The sequence below is a fragment of the Coenobita brevimanus genome, chromosome 24 (assembly GCF_032717465.1).
Source record: "Coenobita brevimanus isolate Jiangsu-jjx chromosome 24, ASM3271746v2, whole genome shotgun sequence".
Taxonomy (NCBI): Eukaryota; Metazoa; Arthropoda; class Malacostraca; order Decapoda; family Coenobitidae; genus Coenobita; species Coenobita brevimanus.
In genome coordinates this window covers 16,717,437-16,742,526 of record NC_136977.1, presented here as the reverse complement: position 1 = coordinate 16,742,526, position 25,090 = coordinate 16,717,437, and the positions used below count along the sequence as shown (strand labels likewise).

The 25,090-nt window shown below is 43.5% G+C and overlaps 1 protein-coding gene across 1 annotated transcript in view; it reads left to right on the top strand.

Annotated features, from left to right (window-relative positions):
* LOC145393503 (proteasome adapter and scaffold protein ECM29) overlaps positions 1-25,090 on the top strand; it is an 835,694-nt gene that overhangs the window by 20,008 nt on the left and 790,596 nt on the right. Inside the window, exon 2 of the mRNA XM_080267631.1 lies at positions 9,441-9,571. Within this exon, the coding sequence (XP_080123757.1) occupies positions 9,441-9,571 (131 nt within the window). The remainder of the gene's footprint in view (positions 1-9,440; positions 9,572-25,090) is intronic.

Here is a 25,090-nt window from a genome sequence, read left to right as displayed (position 1 = left end):
CCACCACCACACCACCACATAGACACGACCTAGCTCACCCTCTGCCACACGGCCTGCCTCACCCACTGCCTCACTGCCTGCCTCACCCACTGCCACACGGCCTGCCTCACCCCCCGCTGCCCCCACCCCCTCCCAGCCTAGGCAGGGCACTCTGGATGCCTTCGTGTGGTCTGAGGGCTCTGATTTTGTGCCAGAGGATCTGCCCTTTGATGCCACTGGGTGTGGGATCCAGGCTGACTTCCTCTTCCTGAGGGTGGTGAATGTTTGGACTACCTGTTGGCCTTCTTGGATAACGAAGTCATGGAGCAGATTTGTACCGAGACGAACAGGTACGAAGGACAATCTGCTGCAGTTCGTGAAGGTGAAGGTGCGACGCCATCCACGTCGCGGATGGCAGCATGGGTTCCTGTGACGATCCGGGAACTATTTGTATTCATCGGCTTGATGCTTCTCATGCCACATAACTGGAAGCACAAGCTCGAGGAGTACTGGAGTGCTGACGATCTTTGCCCCACACCCATCTTCAACAAGTACATGAGTCGTGATCGTTTCAGGCAACTCATGACGTACCTTCACTTTGCCAACAACGATGAGCCTTCCCGGACTGACCCCCTATGGAAAGTGAGGGAAATCCTGAACCTGATCAAGGACAAGTTTATGACATTCCTTCGGCCCTTCAAGAAAGTAGTGATCGACGAGTCCTTAGTTTTGTTCAGGGGCCGTCTTCGGTTCGTGCAGTATATTCCAAGCAAACGCCACCACTTTGGAATAAAGTTTTTCGTGCTTTGCGACTGCAAGACGGGGTTCACCCTAGACTTCGTTATCTACACCGCCAGCAATGTAGACTTGGACAAGACTGACCCCCTTTGATTCTCTGGTTCTGTGGTGAAAGTGCTTCTGGAAAAGTACTTTGGCGGGAATCATGTCCTGTATACGGACAATTATTATACAGCTCCCAAACTCGCCAAGTACCTTTCAGAGCACGGCGTCGGATCCTGTGGCACTGTCATGAGCAATAGGGCACACTACCCTGCCTTCCCTGAGGCTGAAGGATCAAAGTGGGGAGACGTGCACCTGAAGAAATCCGACAAGATGCTGGCAATCAGGTGGCACGACAAGAGGATCGTCAATGTGCTCACCACAGTTCACAAGGGTGAAATGCAAGCCTCAGGGAAGGTCGACAGAAGGACTGGCGATCCTGTGATGAAGCCTGATGCTGTAATTGACTACAGTGTCAATATGCGGCTGGTGGACAAGTCAGATATGATGATCAGAGAGATTGACTGCCTGAGGAGGAACCGTCGCTGGTACAGGAAGGTGTTCTTGCACTTGCTTGATATGTGCATGCTGAATGCCTTCATGCTATATAAAATAAAGAACAGGAAGCCAGCTAACTACTCTCTCAGGCAGTTTTCTAAGACTTGTGTCTACCAGCTGCTTCAGCGTTTTGGGCAGATACTGCCATCAGGTCCCAGGCGCCACTCACACACACCTCCAGACCGCCTACAGTGCCAGGACTACCTTCAGCGACACCGCCTGGAGCCACTGCCTAGCACTGCCAAGAGGGGAAAAGCACTGAGGAGGTGTCATGTGTGCAGCCACACTACCTCCTTGCAGTGCAAAGAGTGCCAAATTCCCCGCTGCGCTTACCCGTGTTTCTTTGACTACCACAGCCTGACTAGATATTGAAAATAAGGGTAAAAATCTTGTAAATAATACTGAGAGTGACAGTGATACTAGTGTTTAGTTTTCTTGTACGTACTGACAGTGACAGTCTGTTGAGTGTAAATTAGTGTATCTAGTTGTAAAAGCACTGACAGTGACAGTGATTTCAGTGTAAATAATTGTACATAGTAATAATATAAGTATTGAGAGTGACAGTCACTCCAGTGTAAGAAGTTGAAAGCATATTTTTCTATTCTGTGTTATGACAGTGACAGTTTGTTGTGTAGAAAATATTATTTTTATAACTAATGACAGTGACACTGATGAATAAGGCACTAAACTGACAGCAAGAGTGAAAGTGAGTGATAGAAATGAAGTGCGAGCGGCCGACAGGAGTGAGAATAAAGTGCCTGCCGTAAGGGAGAATAAAATCGCGGCACGGTGGTCTTTCTCATTCCCGCTTCACAATACTGGCAGTGACAGTGATTTTTATGGCCGTAATAGTGCCAAGCGAGCCTTTGGGAAGTACTATGGAGGAAAATAATGTAGTATACGTGTTTTTAGCTGTGAAAAGGGAAATGTGTGTTCAGTGACGGGAAGACCGCCGCCGCGCTGCATGTCGGCCGTACGCTCCGTTGATTGTAGCCTTATTTTCAGTGCTTATTGTACAAATACGGATTCCAAACTACCTGTACGTTGTTGTATAAAGTGTACTGTGACAGATTGAGGCTGTGGTAGAGGGGAAACCGGGTTTCTGGAGGTGTGAAAGTGAAGACTTTGTTACCCAACTTTGCAAGTCTCCACAAGTCTTTGGGTAGTCCACGAAGGCTCAAACCCTGTCTCAGGAGAAAGCTGAATGTAAGTACTATTTGCCATAAAAATTTTAATGTTCTAGGGTTAATCTCTGATTTTTGGCAAATATTTTCCCACAGGTACTCAGACCCCGCTACAACCCTACCACACGGGGGGGATCGGCTGTACACGGCCGCGTTTAAGGGGTTAATAATCTCCGGCACTGAACAACCCTTTACAGTACCGATGTCAGTGATGTCAAGGTAGTGTGAGCTATAAAGAAAACTGAACAATTATGGGGAGGGAATGAAGGTCACTGGTATGTTTACACGACTCTACGCTACGATTCCAAGCAGTCAGACGGTCGGGTAATCTCATATGTTTTCACCCATTTGGTAAATACATCGTAACTTTATCAATTTTTCCGTGACTCATAGCGATATCATAGCATGGGTTTAGGAAGCTAAATAGCGCATTGCTAGGTGGGCCAGACGATTATCTTCACGTCTTTAAGAAAAATAAATTTATTTCAGAAGAATGGAAGAAACTTACTCTGCATATTCAAAGAGGGATTAAATTTCTTCCATTTTCTTAATGATGTGAAGATAATCGTCTGGCGCACCTAGCAATGTGTTATTTAGCTTCCTAAACCCATTCTATGATTCGATATGATTCATGGGAGAAATTACGGTACAAAGTTACGGAGCATTTACCAAATGGGCGAAAACATCTGAGATTAACAGACCCCATGACTGCTTGGAATCGTAGCGTAGAGTCGTGTAAACATACCAGTGACCTTCGTTCCCTTCCCATAATTGTTCACAGTTTTTTCATGGCTCACCTACTTGACATCACTGACACCAGTACTGTAAAGGGTTGTTCAGTGCCAGAGGTTATTAAGGGGTTAATGGAATACATTACTGTTTGCATCAATACTCTCCCTTTCACATGTAAACAAAAAAACGGACAAAGGAATGAGCGCTAAATGTACGTTTAACTTTCATCAGAAAGACCTCACCAATTCATATTCCTTCACTTTATTTTATGTAATTTTCTGACTATTTTATTTTGTTTGGAAAAAGTACTGTATTAGTACTCACTCCAAACATATTTGTAATAATATAAGTAGTGATGAGTTCACCAATACAAGTGATGTACTGAGCTGGTAGGTAATATTCTGTATCATTTCAGCCATCCAGGAAGTGTTATCTGACTTGTTCACTAATTTAGGTACAGTATATATTTCAGATTCAGGTATAGTACTGTATTCATTGCAATATTGTACAGTATATAGTATGGTACTGTCTCCAAACACAGTTGTATTACCATAAGTGGTGATGACAGTGTTCACCAATATATTTAAGGTACTGAGTGGGTAGGTTTTTTGATTATTCGGCAAATCTAATTTCTCGGCATCATCCCGGTCCCATAGATGCCGAATAACAGGACTTCTACTGTATACAGTCAGCGTGGATTGAGTTGAGAATTTGGCCCTCTGGCTACGTAACTGGACACATAATTTAGGCACACTTACGGGAAGTGACAAAAATAGCCTGGGAGAAATTGATTATATGGCAACATAGGACATAGACATACACATCGAAATTAACGGTTGTGAGGCCTCAGTATGGGTTACACTGTCAGTGGGAGAGGCGTTTGTCTTAGCTCCTGGCTGATTTGAGGCAACTTTTTGCGTTTGTTGTGGCTTAGGTAATTGTGGTTGTTCAAGTGTTACTATGGGATATAGGCATACTTCACATGACAAAATAGTAAGTGTTGTCGAGCTCCACAAGGCAGGAAAAAATAATCGTGAAATATCTAAGCAAACTGATGTAAACGAGAAAACTGTCAGTCGTCTTGTGGCCAAGTATCATGCGGTTGGCAGCTGTAAACTCCCCCTCCACATACATGGTGGTGGTAAGGCTTTGAACATTTCAAAGCGTAATTTGGTGTCTATCAGGCGTCAGCTGGACAAGCAACCAACTCTTTCAGCCCGGCAGTTAAAGGAACAGAACCCAGAAGTACTTGCAAACGCAAGTGCCAGATGCATTCAGGAGAATATCCAAAAAAGACTGATGTACAAGAAAGTAGCCGCCAAGAAAAAACCACTTGTGAATGAACGTCAGAGATCAAAACGGGTCAGGTTTGCAAAGGATTATAAAGACTGGAATGTTGATGAACGGAGGAAAGTTTTATGGAGTGATGAGTCCACTTTTTTTGTGAGTGACACAAAAGGGAAGCGAGTGTGGCGGGGTAGGGGGTGAGATGCTTGTAACCCCAATTACACTGCTAAGACTGTAAAATTCCTAGCGTCGCTTATGGTGTGGGGTGCTTTTGGGTATGGTGGTTTAGCGGACCTCATTATCCTACCCAAAGGTCAGACTGTAAATTCCCAAGTGTATCTCAAGCTCCTTGATGACAACCTGGACAATTGTTTCGCTCAGACTGGTACCGAAATATTTCAGCAAGACGGCGCCCCTTGTCACACAGCAAAGAAGGTGAAAGAATGGCTTTTAAGTAGTGAAATAGACATTATCCATGATTGGCCACCCAATAGCCCTGATATATCACCTATTGAGAATCTTCGGGTGATTGTGAAAGGGAAATTAAGAAACGAAGACACTTCTACAGTTGCCAAACTTGAAACTGCCCTCGATGAGGCGTGGAGGGAAATTCCGGCTGAAACTTGCCAGAAACTTGCAGAAAGTGTTCCAGATTGTCTCAGAGAGGTTCAGCTTCGTAAAGGCTTCCCTATCAACAAGTAAAAGCATTGGTGAGTACCCATATCATTTTTCAGTGTATTTCAATATATATTTATGAGATTTTAGCAAGTTTACTTGTGTGTCACGGTGAAATTTACATAGTTCTCAACTCTGTCTGCGCCCATGGTATATATATATATATATATATATATATATATATACAGTAATCACTCTAATATCCGGACGCCCAATATCCGAACATCCCCACTAACCGAACCTTATCGTCCTGGGATCAAACATTCCCAAAATGGTCCGAAAATCCAAAAAAATTGGGAAAAAAATCGATTTTTTGCCGTCCGTAATTTGAACTTGCCGCGCGCGCCGCGTGAGAGCATTGTTTTGGTTCGTCATTCCTCCGACGTCCGATAGAGCGCCGCTGCATCCTCCCCACTTCCCGCCTGTCTCTCACCGCGACAAGACCTACGCTCTTCGCCATGGCTGCCCACGTGCTCGCTTTTGTGGTGGTGCCGTACTTGCTGCAAGGCCTCCTGCTGCTCTCTGCCCTACTCTTAGTGTGTGTGATGATGGCCCCGCCTCCTGAGAAAAGGAAGAGAGTGGTGTTGACTCTGGAGAAGAAATGGGAGATATTGGAGAAGGTTGATGCGGGTTGGTCTTCCTCTCGCATTCTCCGCGAGTTCAACCTGGCCCGGTCGACTTTGTTTGATATCAAGCGTTCCCGAGACAAGCTTATGCAGTACACGGCTGACTTCTCGTCGAGAAGCAAACGCAACGTGGAGAGGAAGGTTATGTTTACCCCCAAGTATGCAGAGATCGACCGCTCCACGTTGATTTGGTATCAACAGCAACGTGCAGCTGGTGTGATGTACGTGGAACGGAGCTGAAGGCTGCTGCTGAGAAGTTTGCAAGGCTTCACGACGCCCTAGACTTCAAGGCATCCGAGGGTTGGCTCTTCGCGTTCAAGTTGCGACATGGCCTTACTAACCGTAAAGCACATGGCGAAGCATTGGACGCTAACGAGGATGGAGTGGACGAGTTTCGGCACAAGGTGAAAGGCTTGATCGACAGGGAGGGCCTCACTCTCGGTCAAGTCTATAACGCTGACGAAACTGGCCTATTCTATCGCTCGGTGCCAACGAACACTCTCGCCGATGAGACGGAGAAGCGTGTACCTGGCCGCAAGCTTTCTAAGGAACGGATATCTGCTTTGTGTTGTGCCAATGCTAACGGCATGCACCGGCTTAAGCCCGTTATTGTTGGCCGTGCAAAGCAGCCTCGGTGCCTTCGTGGGGTGATGGATGTCCTTCCTGTCGTATGGTACCATTCTTTGAAAGCATGGTTCACAGCTGTGATTTTCAAAGACTGGTTTCACCATCACTTCGTCAAGGAGGTCATACATTACCAGACGAAGACACTGGGAATTCCTCGCGACCAGGTAAAGGCTCTCCTTCTCCTCGACAATGCACCTGCCCACCCGTGCGACAAGGACTTGGTTGCTGAGAATGGCCGTATTAGGTGCATGTTTCTGCCACCTAATACGACTGCTCTCATTCAACCAATGGACCAAGGAGTGATCGTGGCAACAAAGCGCCTGTACCGTCGGAAGTTCCTGGACGAGGTGATGGTGGTTCTCGAGGACGAGGACGAGCGCAGGGAAGGACGTGACACTCAAGGCAAGCGGACTTTGGAAAACCTTCGCCGCTACAACATCAAGTCTGCGCTGTACAACTGGGCTAGTGCATGGAAGGAAGTCCCTGTGAAAACTCTTGAAAATGGTTGGTCTCGTCTGCTTCTCGGAACAGATGTGGAGTACGATTTCCTAGGGTTTGACGTGGATGACTTCCATGCACGGCTACGTACGCACGGCGACGATGTTGAAGTGGACGATGTTCGTGAGTGGTTGGACGACGACGAGGGCGATCCTGGGTATCAGACGTTGTCTGATATCGAGATCGCGTCTTCGGTTGCTGGTGTCAGTCCCGAACTTGAAGATTCCGACGACGAAGGCGATGATGATGCAGACTCCGCCCAGCAGGACACTACTCCAGCCATCCCCAAGCTGAGCGCACTCCGGGAACATCTAGAGTTCGTCCTAGACTACCTGGAACACCCGGACTGCGACAGGGAGATGGGGCCCTTGGGACTCGTGGAGGAAGTGCGTGCTTTCCGGCAGCGCATCATCAATCGCCAGAATCGTCGGTCCTTGCGTCAGTCAACGATTGACAGTTTGTTCAGGCCCGTGACCCCCGCTGTGCCAAGCCCTGGTTCCACTCCGTTGCCTCCCCAAGACAGGCCCTCATGCTCCGAGCCACAGCCCAGCACATCAGCTACAGTGGAGTCACCGCTCGACGTGAGTTTGCGGCTGTCTTCAGAGTCTTCTGTAGTCGGTACGCCATCACCACTACCCACCGATGCACCCCTTGGACGCCTGCCAGTGATACTCTCGGGCTCTGACAGTGAATAAACAGCAAGAACTTCTCCACTAGACCACACGGGAATTTTGAGTGTTGTGCAGTGAAAAACGGTGTGTTGTGTTAAGGTTTTCAAGTTGGGAGAAAAGACTAAGTAGAAAAGAAATTTAACGTAACTAACCTTCTTTGTTTTGGCTTTGGAAACTTAAAAAAACTTGGGAAAAGTTAATGTGCAACACTTAAATTTAATGGAACATTATTTGGACTAAAGTGAACACTGTGAAAAGAACGGACTTCTGTGTGTTATTGACTAAGTTCAGTGCAAGACTTCAGGAAGAGTGTAGTGCAAGTGCTTCAGGAAATCGTTCTTACTGTCAGAGTCCGAGAGGAGGCGGTTATTCGTCGAGGTGGCCAGGGACTTGCTGTAAGTAGCCAAAATGTTTCATGTTGTACTATTTTCCATACTATATTTACCAGAATGTTTCATATTGTATTTTTTCCCATACTATACTTACCAGAAAGTGTCATACTGTACTTCTTTCCATACTAAACTTACCTCATGCATGTGCAGTAGGAATGTGTTTTTCAGAGTTCGGTTAGGTTCGGTTAGAGTCCATAAGTACCAGAATGTTTATTAATGTATGAACATACTTCTAAACCCACATTTTATGTGTCTATTGCATTTATTTCAGTCATTTATGTGCATTATTGGTGTGATTTGGGTGTTAAATAGGTGCTATGCATGTCCGGAGGGAGTTGTATAGGTGTTTCTCTGTGTTAGGGTCCGTAAGTACAAGTCCATAAGCTGGGGCCCAATATCCGGACAAAACCAATATCCGAACCTACCGATGGCTCTATTGATCCGGATATTGGAGTGATTACTGTATATATATATATATATATATATATATATAAATACACACACACACACACACACATTCTCTCTCTCTCTCTCTCTCTCTCTCTGATCTTAAGCACTCACTTAAATGCCCACCTGTCCATGCACAAGCTTAATTACCACAAAAAAAATTATAAAGAGCATTCACTATATCCACAAATGCCATAATTAATTTACACTCTTTTTCACAAACTTTCCTTACTCTCTTTCTCTTTGCTTATATAAAGTCCACATACCATTCCTAAAGCCAACCTGTCCATGACTTACCAGACTTTCGGATGCATTGCTTAACTTATTATTATTTATCCTTATACCATTCGTACGACCCTCAGCACCATTATACCACGACAGATTTTTAACTTATTCGATCGCCTTTGTTTCTGTATGGATCACAGCCACAGTCTTCCACTATTCAAGCTTTCATACATATTTCTTGCTAAGACAGTTGCACTTTCTGAACTGTGCTGAATCTTCTGTACATACAGCTCATCAACACCTGATGCTTTTTTTTTTTTTTTTTTTTTTTTTTTTTTTTACAACCACTTCACAATAATCTTTTCCATCAGTGTCATGTTGATGACACCATATAATTAACTAGTCAGGAGCTTGTAGGTGCTGAGAAGTAATGGTTACCATTTCTTTCAGTACTTGACGACCTCATGAACAAAATACTTGTTTTCTACTTGAGTAATTTTATCTTGTGATACTTTAACTTGAGTTGGGAGCAGGGCAGTGAAATGGCGGGGGACAGGGCGACTTGGAGGCGATTTGTTTGTGGCCACCCCAAACGGGATTGAGGCGTCTGGCAATAGATAGATAGATAGATAGAATTTTGTAGATATAATAATACTGTAATGTAAACAAGAAGGTTAAGTACTGTACTTTTAACAACTCTGTTTATACCCTACTCAGTGTGAATACTGGATTAAATATATACATTGTACTCTGTTGCAGTGTTGGTGGAGCGTGTGTTTCTGCGTATTGGCTCAGCAGCAACTGATGAGGCCTTGGAAGAGGAGCTACACAAGTTCTTGGCGCCAGTTATACTCAAACTGGCTTCACCACATGAACCGGTTAGGAAAAAGGTAAGGTTTGATTTGATATGCAAATTATGGGATGCGTTGTCTATTTGTATGTCTGTAACTTTTTTTTTTTTTTAGCTACCGCTTTTTAATGTACAGGCATGCCTTGCAGTACGATTGTTCGCTGTGTGATAAATTGCAAGAATGATGAAGTAAAAGTTATACTGTACCCAGTTTTGCGATAACAGTATCGAAATTTGCTAAAACAATAATTGTGATGGCCACTTAGGACAATCTTATGTGGAGTGGTGACACATGCAAGCCGCCAGTTAGATGTTTGATCCAAGATCCCCATCACTGGCTTCTGCCCAGCAGCCTTCTTCACACCACTCGTTTGAAGACTCCATCTCGATCGTCCACCTGCTCACTAGATTCAGCAGCATGGAGAAATATGAGTCTCCAAACTGATATATTGCTAATATTTGCAGTTTCTCCAATGTGAAACTGATACTGATTTTTGCCGTTAATAATGAGATCAGATACAGATGGAAGAAACAATAAAATATCTTTTAACCCGTAACAGATGGACGACATTACGTAACGTGTGTGTGAGGAGGTGGGCGTCGTTACATAATGTCTGGCCATTTTCTGTCCTAATTTATTGGTGAAATTGAGTCACCTATTGTCCTGCCCTCTACCCACCCAAGCCTTGAAACAGGTAAAATAGAATATACGTATGTATGTTATGATGTTATAAGTGTTCAAGTAAAGTAGAATATACGTATGTAATTTTTATCATTATAAGTGTTCAAGTAAAATAGAAAACAAATACTTAAGATATTGAAGACATTGAACGGTGTAAAGAATACATAAAGAATAAATTTAGTGTGCAGTGGTGAAGAAAAAGAAAATGAATGAAGAGTCCGCTAGCCTCACCCCAGGTGCACCTGGTGATAAGCTTCCTGCTCACGTTCCTCCCTTGCTTCTCCTTTCCTCCTCTTACGGCCACCAGAGACATATTACTATGTAAGTAACACCTCACATGTTCGTTGTCATCCATTTTCATTGATTTATGCATGGTTAAGCTTATTCCTTCTTACGTTATTTTTTTTTTGAAAATATACTCCCTACATGGTCGTATAATAATTGATAAGTCGCCTGCCCATAAGGGGTTAATGAAGATTTTGTTCATTGTTCAGCCTGATTCTTTGTGAAAGAGTGTTGTTGGCCTGACACTTCTGCAGCATGATGAAGAGTCTTATTCAAAATCATTAAAAGTTCAGAATAATAAGTGGGAATAAAAAATGAAGGCCAGTAGCTATGAACTGAGGGTGAGATTAATGTGTGCTGGCGGTGTGTACCATATTTTGCGGCATGTAAGTCCCTCCTCCTCCTCCTCCTCCTCCTCCTTCTCCTCCTCCTCCTCCTCCTCCTCCTCCTCCCCCCACCACCACCACCACCACCACCACCACCAAATGATCATCACACTGCTTGGCAGTCACCGATATTTTCTATAGTATAAATTATTTTATTAACCTGCGGCATCCCGTCGACATTCTTTAACCTCTTAAACGCGGATCGTCTCATTTGCGACGCTTGGCCCAAAGGACATAACGGCGGATCGTCGCGTTTGCGATTCTAGTAAATTTTGAATAACCACGGGCAAGCAGGCTCCAGCTGGTATTGTCTATCAGTACCGCCACCCTTGAGCTACTTTTAGCACACTTGACCTTTGTACTACTGACCTCGGTTGTTGCCAAGTTTCATTTTTTTTACCCACCCACGCACCGCTGCGCAGCCCTCCCTCGTCGTGCGATATGGCAGCGCGCGGACGGCTCATACGTGTCAATCTGCGCCTTCCTCTCGCAAGCACTTTTTGCTATTTGGAAACGCTTGTTTCCCCAGTTGTCACACTAGCATTTTTTCGCGCAGTTTGCCCCTGTTTAGCGTCAGTCCACGCGAATCTTCCAAGGTGACACCATGTCGAATTCAAGCTCTTCCGAGTCTGTGCCTTCCAGCCCTCCGAAAAAGGGTTTTGTGACCTCCACCCCGTACAAAACCTTACAAGGAACTGCTAAGGGACTGAGTGACTCGGCAATAGCTAGTGAATTATTGAAAGCGTCCATGGATTATGGAAGTGACGTCGGTGTTTGGTCTAGCCTGGCAGAGTCGGACATGCAATCGAGTGCTGAGTCTGAGGTGCCAGAAGTGACTATTTCTGTGCCAAGCACCTCAACAGGCAAGGCTCCTGTGAAAAGGGGCCTAGAATATGGAAAGGAGGCCAAGAGGAAAAGGAGTGGTGACCCCGCTTCACAGCCATTGTCCCCTACGCCACGTCACGCCACCGCCAGCCCGCCATGCACTCCCAGCCCGCCACGCACTCCCAGCCCGCCACGCACTCCCAGCCCCATTCTCTCGTCCTCCTCTTCAGCTGCCCTTTCTCCGGAGTCTTCGGAGTCGCCTTCACCACCTCGGAAGGGAAGTAGACAGTCGAGTTTACGTAGTAGAGGTTTCCGTAGGCCCAGTGTTTGTGCTAGTAGGGCTAGAACTTTGTCCCCTAGTGTAAGGCTAGCTCCTAAGGTTACTCGCACTAGGCAACTCGCCAGTCACGCCACTGCGAGTGACCTTGAACCCTCTGCTTATCTCCCCCACCACCACCACCACTACACCAACACGACCTAGGACAGCCTCTGCCTCACGCACTGTCTCACCGCCTGCCTCACCCACTCCCACACGACCTGCCTCACCCCCCGCCGCCCCCAGCACCTCCCAGCCTAGGCAGGGCACTCTTGATGCCTTCGTGTGGTCAGAGGGCTCAGATTTTGTGCCGGAAGATCTGCCCTTTGATGACAGTGGGTGTGGAATTCAGGCTGACTTCCTTGTCCAAGAGGATGGTGAATGCTTGGACTACCTGTTGGCCTTCCTTGACAACGAGGTAATGGAGCAGATTTGTACCGAGACGAACAGGTACGAGGGGCAATCTGCTGCAGTTCGTGAAGGAGAAGGTGAGCCTGCAACGCCATCCACGTCGCGGATGGCAGCATGGGTGCCTCTAACGATCAGGGAACTCTTTGTATTTATTGGGTTGATGTTATTGATGCCCCACAATTGGAAACATAAGCTCGAGGAATACTGGAGTTCAGACGATCTTTGCCCCACACCAATCTTCAATAAATACATGAGCCGCGATCGTTTTAGGCAGCTCATGACTTACCTTCACTTCGCGAACAATGATGAGCCTTCCCGAACTGACCCATTATGGAAAGTGAGGGGAATCCTGAACTTGATCAAGGATAAGTTTACGAGGTTCCTGCGCCCTTTCAAGAAAGTGGTGATTGACGAGTCCTTGGTTTTGTTCAGGGGCCGTCTTCGGTTTGTGCAGTATATTCCAAGCAAATGGCACCGCTTTGGAATCAAGTTTTTCGTGCTGTGCGACTGCAAGACGGGGTTCATCTTAGACTTCGTTATTTACACCGCCAGCAACGTCGATTTGGACAAGACTGACCCCCTTGGATTCTCTGGTTCTGTGGTGAAAGTGCTGTTGGAAAAGTACTTTGGCGAGAATCATGTCCTGTATACGGACAATTACTATACAGCTCCTAAACTCGCCAAGTACCTTTCTGAACACGGTGTCGGATCCTGTGGCACTGTCAGGAGCAATAGGGCACACTACCCTGCCTTCCCCGAGGCTGAAAAATCAAAGCGGGGAGACGTGCACCTGAAGAAAACTGACAAGATGCTTGCGTTCAGGTGGCACGATAAGAGAGTCGTGAATGTGCTCACCACAGTACACAAGGGGGAAATGCTGGCCACAGGGAAGGTCGACAGAAGGACTGGCGAGCCTGTGATGAAGCCTGATTCTGTCATTGACTACAACGTCAATATGCGGCTGGTGGACAAGTCTGACATGATGATCGGAGAGATAGACTGCCTGAGGAGGAACCGTCGCTGGTACAGGAAGGTGTTCTTGCACTTGATTGATATGTGAATGCTGAACGCCTTCATCCTGTATAAGATCAAGAACAGGAAGCCAGCAAACTACTCTCTCCGACGATTTTCAAAGACTTGTGTCTACCAGCTGCTTCAGCATTATGGGCAGGTACTGCCATCAGGTCCCAAGCGCCACCCACAGACACCTCCAGACCGCCTACAGTGTCAGGCCTACCTTCAGCGACACCGCCTGGAGCCACTGCCTGCCACTGCCAAGAGGGGAAAAGCACTCAGGAGGTGTCATGTGTGCAGCCATACTACCAGACAGGACAGAACATTTAGGCGCACCTCCTTGCAGTGCAGAGAGTGCAAAATTCCCCTCTGTGCTTACCCGTGTTTTTTTGACTACCACAGCCTGACTAGATATTGAAAATAAGGGTAAGATTCTTGGAAATAATACCGAGAGTGACAGTGATACTAGTGTTTAGTTTTCTTTTACGTACTGACAGTGACAGTCTGATGAGTGTAAATTAGTGTATGTACTTGTAAAAGCACTGACAGTGACAGTGTTTTTTTGTGTAAATAATTGTACATAGTAATAATATAAGTATTGCGAGTGACAGTCACTCCAGTGTAAGAAGTTGAAAGCATATGTTCCTATTCAATGTTCTGACAGTGACAGTTTGTTGTGTAGAAAATATTATTTTTATAACAATGGACAGTGACACTGATGAATAAGGCAAAAAACTGACAGCTAGAGTGAAAGTGAGCGATAGAAATGAAGTGCGAGTGGCCGACCGGAGCGAGAATAAAGTGCCTGCCGTAAGGCTGAATAAACTCGCGCCGCGGTGGTCTTCCTCATTCCCGCTTCACAATACTGGCAGTGACAGTGATTTTTATGGCCGTAATAGTGCCAGGCGAGCCTTTGCGAAGTACTATGAAGGAAAATAATGTAGTATACGTGTTTTTAGCCGTGAAAAGGGAAATGTGTGTTCAGTGACGGGAAGATTGCCGCCGCGCTGCATGTCGGCCGTACGCTTCGTTCATTATAGCCTTATTTTCAGTGCTTATTGTACAAATACGGATTCCAAACAACCTGTACGTTGTTGTATAAAGTGTACTGTGACAGATTGAGGCTGTGGTAGAAAGAAAACCGGGTTTCTGGAGGTGTGAAAGTGAAGACTTTGTTACCCAACTTTGCAAGTCTTCACAAGTCCTTTGGTAGTCCACGAAGGCTCAACATCTGTCTCAGGAGAAAGCTGAATGTAAGTACTATATGCCATAAAAATTTTAATGTTCTAGGGTTAATCTCTGATTTTTGGCAAATATTTTCCCACAGGTACTCAGACCCCGCTACAACCCCACCACAGCGGGGCGATCGGCCGTACACAGCCGCGTTTAAGGGGTTAACGTCCACACGTTTTGTCACTACCAATCCCGTCGACGTACATAGACGTGAATCAATTGCAAGGTCCCTAATTTGCACAATTTTCAATTTTCGCGAGTGATTTTTTGGTACGTATACACGTGACACCTTCCTCTACAAGATGCCAGGCAGGGACATTGCCTTACCCAGCATGACCTCCTCCCCCACACCCCTGCATGCCATTGTCTTAGCAATTCACTTATTATCAGTGACCTGGCCAGTAAAGCCATGTCATGCCACGGTACAAAATTCAGTGCCAGAGTGATACCCCAATCAATAACAATATGGAGGACAAACTTTACATAGCATTAGAGGAAGAAACAGTCAGAAATGATGATCAGGTAATGTGGCAAAAAAAGGTCAGGTATGGTGATGAGTTAGTGAGTGAAACAATGCTTATAATGCCTATATTACTGCTTGAAAACCAATATACTCTCATACTACATATAAATTCGTACCAAGTAAATAAATAAATACTGTTTATGAGTGGTGTGAAATGGTTATCCTCCCATAGATCTCGTTTTCTTTGGTGCCAGCCTGTTAGAAAACCCTGTAAGGTAAGGAGGTACTCCCACCTGTATCGAGTATTTTAAACCTCAGGTGAGCGATTTCTCTTTGATTTTTCAATGTTTCTCACCAAAAGCGGAGGTTTGAGCCCCCCCCCAAAAAAAAATCCAAAAATGGTTGGGATTGGGGGCGGTCAGTGGTGGAAAAGTGGTCGGGGTGGGGCAGGTTAAAAATGACCTGCACTTGGGTACGTGCTCATCAGATTTTAGATACAAGATGAACACGCAAAATGCTCATACAGTGTAGTAGGTTAACAACTGACCATGTGGCAGTGTAGCAATTTAGCAGTATAGTGGTGTAGTGTCTAGTATACACTAGGGTTATAACTTTTTTACAACCTTACTGTATGTTCCTGGATCTCAAGTCAATTAACTTTTGCTTAAAAAAGAAAAAAAATACCTTATTCCTCTCCGTTAAAAAAAAAAAAGGTCACCCCAAAATAAAAAATATAGTTTTTGCAAGAGTATATTTACATGTATAATAATAATAATAATTAAAAAAAAAAAGAGCTTCTACAAATGCATTAATACTTAAAATCACTGTTTATTACCTAGAATAAATCTGAGTTGCAGTTTGGCTTTGTTTCTGCAGGCAACATAAAGTTCCTGAATCACTTTGTTGGCACATTCTGCACACTGATTACTTCATGGTATCTTGAGTAAGGATGGCTTCTGCTTCCAGTGATTCTGCAATGAATTTAGTGCTGTTTTGTAAGGTTTCAGTATTTCTTACAAGGTCTTCAAGTCATTTTCATTGTACATCTAATTAGTAAACCAGTGCTCTGCCCATTCGTACGAAATGAATCTGCATATCTTCTCCAAAGTCTTCCTTGTTGTAGGTATAAGAATGAATGCAAGGATAGCGAGAATGGCTCTTGAATTCCACCTCCCGTTACTGATACAGTACAATCCCAGCAATCCGGTATCCAGACAAACGGAATACTCAGAACAACGGGAAAATTCAAGGGCTGGTAAAAATGTCAGTAAGTTATAACTGTGCGCCAATTTGAATGGACCGCCAAACCGCCGTTTGATTGTGTCACACGAGGCTGGGGGAAGTCAGACAAAGCGAGGTGAAGGCATTTCCGGCTGATGTAAATCCCTAGCAAATCCTCTTAACCACCCCTCCTCTCCCCCTCTTTCCCCTACTTGAATTCAGTCATCCTCCACACCTTCCAAAAATCACCAGTCTGCGTTTTGCCACCAGACAGTTAACAGGGTCTCTTGCTATTGTGTTCCTCTGATAGACGGTAATTTGTACACTCCAAAATGCCTAAAGTGCAAACTAAACGTAAGCATAATGTGCTTACCTTGAAACAGAAGCTGGACATATGCAACAGACTTGAAAAAGGCGAACATTATAAAACACTAATGGCTGAATATAAATGTTAATAGGAATGAAAGTTTACTTTGTTGGAAGAAAAATAAATAAATAATATGCCTGCATTTCATACGTACATCATTTATTTTATTTTCTGCAAAACAGCTGAGTGGCGGGTGAGGGGTGGAGTGATGGAGGTCAGGTAGGGAAGAAGAAGAACAGTCGGAAACGTAAACAAACTCACGTGGGGGCACAGGTGTTGTGATAATTCTACAGTGCAGTCTTAACACATCATCAGTTCACTAATAAATGTTCAAGCTTTTATTTCTATATTTTATTTTTCAATTTTATGAGTACAGTACATATAATGAATACAGTAATTCGGTAAACAATGGACTGGTGTAATTTGCAGTACTGCTAGTTGCTAGACATTGCACATGTGCGTTATGACCATGGTGTGTTTTTACAAGGCAGTTTTTCAGGCGGAATCTCTTAGTGTAACCCCTAATGTGACTGGTGAGTACCTGAACTGTATTTACTGCTGTGATAGCTTTTGTATAGATTTGACTTGAAAATCAGAAATACGGGGAAAATCTGTAACCGGGAAGGTAAATTCCCCAAGCCACCCGGTTAACTGGGATTGTACTGTATTTGGAATTTTGTGGAAGTTAGTCAAAGGAATAATGCCCTTTTTCTTCAAAGAATCTAAACACTCTTGTTAAATGGTACAAAAACTTCTTGTCATCTCTCCATCCTTTTTCTTCAAAGAATCTAAACACTCTTGTTAAATGGTACAAAAACTTCTTGTCATCTCTCCATCCTGACCTACTGAGGATCTCTTCTTTTGCATTAACAAACTGTGATTTTTGTTTTTCATAATTCTTTGTTAGTTGAGACAAATGGATATTTGATGTTTGGAGAATTGGTGTTAGAGCCAAGTTCTTTGCCCATCACCAAACTGAGAATCCTGTCCAGAATGTGATGCTGACAACCAATTGTGGTTTGTTGAAACTCTTATCCGAGAACATTTGTAATCTGACGACTCCACTCTTTTTTTCCCCAGTGTTAACACTAGTTGTATCAGCAATGATCATTTTTATTGCATTCAGTAAGTTGTATTCATCAATAACTTTTGCAATTCCTTCAGCAATAGTTTCAGCCTTGCCATTTTACAAACACAGTGCATCCAGTTTTATTTTGGTTCTTTTCTTTTTAAGTCTTATTTTCATCAATCTGCTTTCCATCAAAATGTAAAGACCATGTTTCCAGCTGTAACTTTTCAATCATTTCCTCCTTCAGTATAGCAGCCTCTTTGTATATTGACTTGTAACTTGCAACTTGACTTGGAGCTGGAATGTTGATACCATCATGTGACAATTGTTTGCATATTTTAGCAACTTTATTTGTTGATATTCCAGCAGGTGTCACCAAGTTTGTTGCAACTTTACTTCTGTTGTTTTTTTGGTTGGTGGATGAGTAGTTTCATCTTCATCCTTATATTCACTGCATTAAATTCAGTGCAACTGTTAGTCTGTTCTCTCCGTTGGGCTCCTCTGTTCATACCCTTGTTACTTTAACCTGTCCTATCGCCCCTGTACGGCCTATGGACCCTCCAAAGAAACGTCGTCTGTGGCACTTTGGAGCTGCGGATTGGGTGGCCCTCAGGCAGTACTTCTTTGGTTTTCCCTGGAATGATTATTGCTTCCATGGCCGAGAGCCATCTGAGTGTTCCTTGTGCAGTTACAGAGGTTATTCTCTCGGGCATGGAAGCATACATTCTTTTCTCATATTCTTTGACTAATGCAAGAAAGCCTTGATTTAATCACGCTTGTTCTAATGCTGTCCGCAACAAGGAGAGGGCCTGTAAAAGGTACCGGTGCCAACCCATCCTTGAATCACATCTTTTTTATGTTTGTGCCTGGAATCGTGCTAAGTCTGTTCTTCGCTCTGCTAAAAATAATTTCATCTGTACTAAATGCTCTCAACCCTCCAACTCGAATTGTTCCCACTCCTTCTGGCACCTTGCGAAAAACCTTTCAAACAACTTTACCTCATCATCCTTCCCTCCTCTTTTCTGTTCTGTTGGCTTTGTATCTTTTTCTTCTGCTGGTAAAGTAGATCTCTTTGCTCAGACTTTCTCCTCCAATTCCACCTTAGGTGATTCCGGTGCTGTTCCTCCCTCACTTCCCCCCTCTTACTTCCTCATAGCTGACATTAAAATTTCATCAAATGATGTATTATCTACCATCACAGGCCTCAATACTAACAAGGCATATGGGCCTGATGGAGTCCCTCCTGTTGTCCTCAACAACTGTGCTTCTGTGCTTACACCCTGCCTAGGTAAACTCATTCACCTTTGTCTTTCATCTTTCAGCTTGTACCTTTCTTTCTTGCTGGAAGTTTGTTCTCATTCAGCCAGTCCCAAAGAAAGGTAACCATTCCCAACCCTCTATCATCCAATTGCTTTAACATCCTGTGTCTCAAAAGTTTTGAGTCTATTCTTAACAGAAAATTTTAAAGCATCTTTCCTATCGTAACCTTCTTTCTGATCGTCAGTATGCATTCCGTCAGGGACGCTTTACTGGCAATATTCTCACCTACCTTTCAGACTCCTGGTCATCCTTCTTTCGAGACTTTGGTGAAAGCTTTGCCATTGCACGTGACACCTCAAAGGCTTTCAATCGAGTCTGGCATAAATCTTTTATTTCCAAACTGCCTTCTTATGGTTCCTATCCTTCTGTCTGTGCCTTCATCTATAGCTTCCTTTCTGGTCATTCTATAGCCGCTGTTGTAAACGGCCATCGTTCTTCTCCTAAATCTATCAACATTGGTGTTCCTCAGGGCTTTGTCCTATCACCAACTCGCTTTCTTTTATTCATCAATGATCTAAGCTGTACATCTAATCCTATCCACTCGTACGCTGATGAATCCACCCTTCACCTTTTCATTCAGTTCCTGCAACGTCCATCTCAGCAGTTACTTCAACAAACAAGGGATGAGGTTATGGCACACATAATATCTGACTTGGCTCATATCTCTGACTGGGGTAAAAATAATCTTGTTGTTATTAATGCATCAAAGACTCAGTTTTTACACCTATCAACCCGTCAAAATCTTCCACAGGAGTACCCACTAATGTTGAATAATATCCAGCTCAATCCTGCATCATCCTTGAACATGCTTAGGGTTTCATTCACACAGGACTTATCTTGGAAAGGTCATATCGCATCTCTTGTAAAATCTGCTTCCAAGAGATTAGGTTTGCTAAGCCTACTCCATGCCTTCTTTACTCCTGCACAGTTGTTGACTTTATACGCGGGTTTTATTCACCCCTGTTTAGAGTACAACTCTCGTGTATGGGGATGCTTCCCACATACAGCTCTTCTCAATAGGCTATGCGTCTCATCAGCTCTCCTCCTCTTACTGGCTCCCTTCAACCTTTGTCTCTTTGCCGCACTGTTGCCTCTTTATTTCTTTTCAATCACTACTTCAATGATCACTGCTCCTCTGAACTGTCTGCTTGCGTCCCTCCACCTTTACGTCGGGCGCGTAACACCCATCAAGCAACAAACTCTCCTCCCTTTGCTGTCCAACTTTCTAATGCAAGAGTTAAACAATACTCCTAGTCCTTCATTTATGCAACAGGTCAACTCTGGAACTGTCTCCCTCTGTCTGTATTTCCTACTTCCTATGATCTCCAGTCTTTCAAACGCAGTGTGTCCATCTTGAATTTGGCTCACTGTTGTATTGTTTTTGTTTTTTTCTTGGAAGTAACATTCATGCGGGGTCAGCCTTTGCTTCCTTCCTCCTCGCATAAAAAAGAAAGAAAAAAAAAAACTACCACTTGATGAAAGATTGGTAGATGTTGATGGTAATATAGGTTCATCAGGCAGTTTTCGTCTTTTTGAAGGGTGAATTGTTTCCTTACTTGCAACTTGACCTGTTGAGTACCCCACTTCTCCTTTGCTTTGTACTTGTAGGTGGTAGCGTTGTTTATCTTCAGTGGATAACCATTGACCATTTACTCCTGTGATACCAAAAAGTTTATTTAGGGCGTCATATTTTCCCCTCTTGACACATTCATCGTAAGATTTTAGCACCTTGTCAAGCTTTGCTTGTAGTTCTTGAAATGACACATGTGGAAAGTTCAGTTTATTCTCCCATAATTTTGTAAGTTTGGAAATATCGACTATTCGTTCTTTTCTTAATTTGATTTTTGCTCCAAGAATCTGGTAACATCCAACAACTTGCATTTGGTTTGGCATTCTGCATATTACTTCTAATAAGATTCTTCTAAAGGCACAATACTTCTTCTTCTATGTGACTGCTGGAACCGCACCAAATTATTGGTCCAGACATCCTTGTTCTTCTGTACGATAGTATCACTTCTTTTGTGTCACATCACGCTTACCTGAAAAACAGAAATATTTAATATATAACAGTATCACACTAAGCAATTATTTTCACCTGCAAACTGCGAAGATAACTGTTAGATGCTGAAAACTGCTTTCCATTTTATAATATGTAGATTATTCTGGAATTCTCTAAATGATGTTGAACCATACTAGAACATTACAAACTGTTCTAGGAAGTTCTAAACATTTCTAACTTCTTTGCAAGTCTATAAAGTTATAAAAAAAAATCCATATAATGATTAAGAAAGTGATAAAACTTGCGTGTGGTAATGTTAAATGTATGGTAATCCATTTTTTGATTTGGGGGTGACCTTTTTTTAAAACTGAGAAGAATAAGGGCTTTTTTCTTTGTTTTTAAACAGAAGTTCATCAATTTATGATACAGGCTACCTTTTATTTGAAAAAAATAAAATAAAATAAAAAAGTTATAACCCTAGTGTACACTCTACTGTAGCAGGCTAACATGGTCACTGGTGAACTGCCAGCTAACCATCTGACAGGAAATCATGATTGCTTTGCCAGGTGTCTACTCACAAATTAGCAAAGCAGTCATGTTGGAGAGATGTTAATTAGTGAGACAGTATTGAGTCATCATAAGCTTTTGTTGAATATCAAATTTCAGCTGTCTTTGTTAGGCTGCTTTTCTTCTGTTTTATTTGAGACAAGCGTATCTTAGAAGGAAACAGTCTTACATTAGTGAAAAAGAGGATGGTGGGAAGGGAGGAAGATATCAGTAGGATGGAAGTAGTGGAAGCAATGAAGCAAGTCAAAATGGGGAAAGTCCACTGAGCTCTATAGTATGGAGAGGCTATCTCCACAGCGAGCATTGAAACACCTGCACTCATCGCCTCCACCATGGTAATGCAATTGGAACTCTGTTCTTAGTTTGATGTTTCTATTTTGCTGTTGCTTACATAAGCTGAGCAGTGGGCCATGGTGCTATATTTTAGCTGCGCAGTGGACCATGGCACTATATTTTCCGAATTCATCAGCTGATTTCAAAAGTTACGGGTGTCGGGTGTAATGCATAAACATCATCAGCGCCGCCTTGTGCCCCTGGCAGCAGGCACACAAACTACGCAGCGCTACCCCTGAGAAGGCCTCTCCATATTATAGAGCGCAGTTGGAAAGCCCTAGGAATTGATGGAGTGTGTGGAATGATAAAACATGTGGGGGAGATAGTTGTAGGATGGATATAGAAGGTATGCAGATTGGCCTGGGAGGAAGGAATAGTCCCGGAGGATTGGAAGTCAGGTATAATTATTCCCCAGTACAAAGGGAAAGGGGAAAAAAAAGTGTGTGGTAACCATAAGAGCCTTTGTCTTAGTGTAATAGGCAAAGTGTATGGTAGGATATGTACTGTTAGAGTTAGGGAAATACAGAGGAATTTGTTGGAGAAGAACAGGAAGGTTTTAGGAAGGGAAGAGGTTGTGTAGATCAGATTTTCGTCCTTAGGTCTTTAGTGGTCTTTAGGTGGTTGATGGGGGCACCCATCAGCCGCTCACTCAGTGTAGGGATGCCTTATGATATCTACACTGAGTGACAAGCCAAATGGTTTCCTGTACACAGGGAACCATTTACTATGCTGGGTATAATCATATAACTGGGGTTTTTGGCTGGGTTAAGTGTCCCCCAAATTCCTTTATCTAAAATTACTTAATCATGGCAGCTGTTGCCTCAGAGGGCCCAATACCTGCCCAGGGCCCCATCCAAATGGGCAGATTCGCATAGCCTTGTGGAATGTGAGAGGTGTGAATGAGGAGAGCAAGAGGGTGGAAGCGGTGAATGTGTTCAAGAGTGCGAGATATGCCATGATGGCATTGTATGAAACAAAGATGAAAGGGTGTGAAGTGGAGGAGTGGAAGAGTGTAAAATGTGCAAGATCGGGCATGGATGGGCGAGGAAAATTTAGAGAAGGGGTTACTTTGTTGATGAATGAGATGTGGCAGAGTGGAATGAGAGATTACAAATGTGTCAGTTTGAGGTGTATGTATGTCAAGTTCGAGAAGGTGAAAATGGTGGTGATTGTAGCGAATGCACTGTGTGAGGACAGGAGTGAGAGAGAGGAAGACAGGTTTTGGGATGAGCTGGATGAAGCAGTGGGAGAAATCCCCTGGAACTTTAAAGTGATTGTAATTGGTGAGATGAATGGAAGAGTAGGAAATGGTCCAGAGGTTAACATAATGGGTTGTAATGAAGTACCAGGAGAAAATGATAATGGGAAGCGACTGAAGGTTATGTGTCTGGAAAGGAGGTTGTGCATTTGTAACTCGTATTTCAAACACAAGGATGCAGATAAAAATACGTGGTATAGAGGGAACAGGGATCTTGTTGAAAGGAGCCCGATTGATTACGTGCTTGTATAGGGGTTGATGCTGGAAATGTTTGCTGATGCAAGGGCCGTGAGAGGACGAAGTGGAGGTCTGTCAAATCACATGATTGTGGTATGCAAGATCAAGCTGAGAGGAGTGAGGTGGACCAGGAGAGAGAGGAACAGTCAGGGTGAAAGACTGAAAGTCGAGAAGCTGAAGTGAGCACCATCTCTCCTCCTCTAAACCTCACCTTCTCTTTCTCACTGAGACTCAGCTGTCTGAGGCAACTGACAGCAAACCCTTTTCTTTACCCTCTTACTTTCTCTATACTCATTTCAAAGCCAAAGGTGGATGTTGTGTACATGTACGCAACGGCCTATCTTGCTCTCGTGTTCCTGAACTTGATTCTTCTGAATTCTCTACTCTCTGGCATCGGCTCTCCTGTCATTCTCTGACTAAATATATGTGCGCTGTTTACTTACCTCCTAATTCTGCTGACTATCAAAAAGTCTTTGACTATCGTACTGTACTTCTATGATGGAACACATTCTATCCATTTCTCCTTTCTCTGAAATCTCCATTCTAGGGGATTTCATTGTTCATCACCACCTTTGGCTCTCCTCTCCTTTCACTGATCCACCTGGTGAACAAGCCTACATCTTTTCTATCCTTAACCCTTACACCGCGGGCTTGTTTTGCTTTGACTTGCGGCTCCCACAGGCATATTCGCACTCCTACAGACTCTCTAAAAATATTTGCCAAAAATCAGTTATTAGTCCTAGAATATTAAAATCACATATACTTATGGCACATACCTTCAGCTTTCTCCTTGGGTGTTTGTTGAGCCTTCGTCGAGTACTGTAGAACTTGTGGAGACCTCTGAAGTTGGGTAACGAAGTCTCCACTTTACACTTCCCGACAACTCGTAATATGATTACCACAGCCTGATATTATCACTAGAAACACTAATCTATGATTCTCAAATAGTTTGGAATCCATACTCCCCCAAAAAAACACTGAAAGCAATGAAAATTACGAGGGCGTATGACCATCCCACTTCCGATCGTTTGTTGCTAGTGTTGTCTGTTATTCATAAAAACACTCACAGTTTATATTTCTGTTTCTATATAACACTTATATATATCTACAGTCTTTATCCATAAGTTTCCTTCAGTAATAGTAGTTTATTGTCACTGTAGGGATTCAATTTCTTTCAGTAAAATACGTAGCATTCACTTTCTCGTCCTGTATACTAGCATTGAGAGTGAATGTCACTTTCACCTTCACTCTCATAACTCATAGTATTCATACATGCTAGAGTGAAACTTTCACTTTCATTACTCCTAGGGTGACTCGTATTCTTATAATACTACTCATTTCTATTTCTATTTACGTTCTCTATTTTATTTACACTGTGTTATGCACTGTCACATGAAGTAACTTATAAAACTATTTTCCACTGTTCACGTATATTTACATTCATTACTTTCACTTGCTGTTTACACATTATTTACACATTATTTACAATTCCACATGCACTGTTTTACTCAATAGAAAGATCGTAGTCACTCTTTTATCAATCGTCAGCCCTTTACCGCTTTCCACACGAGGT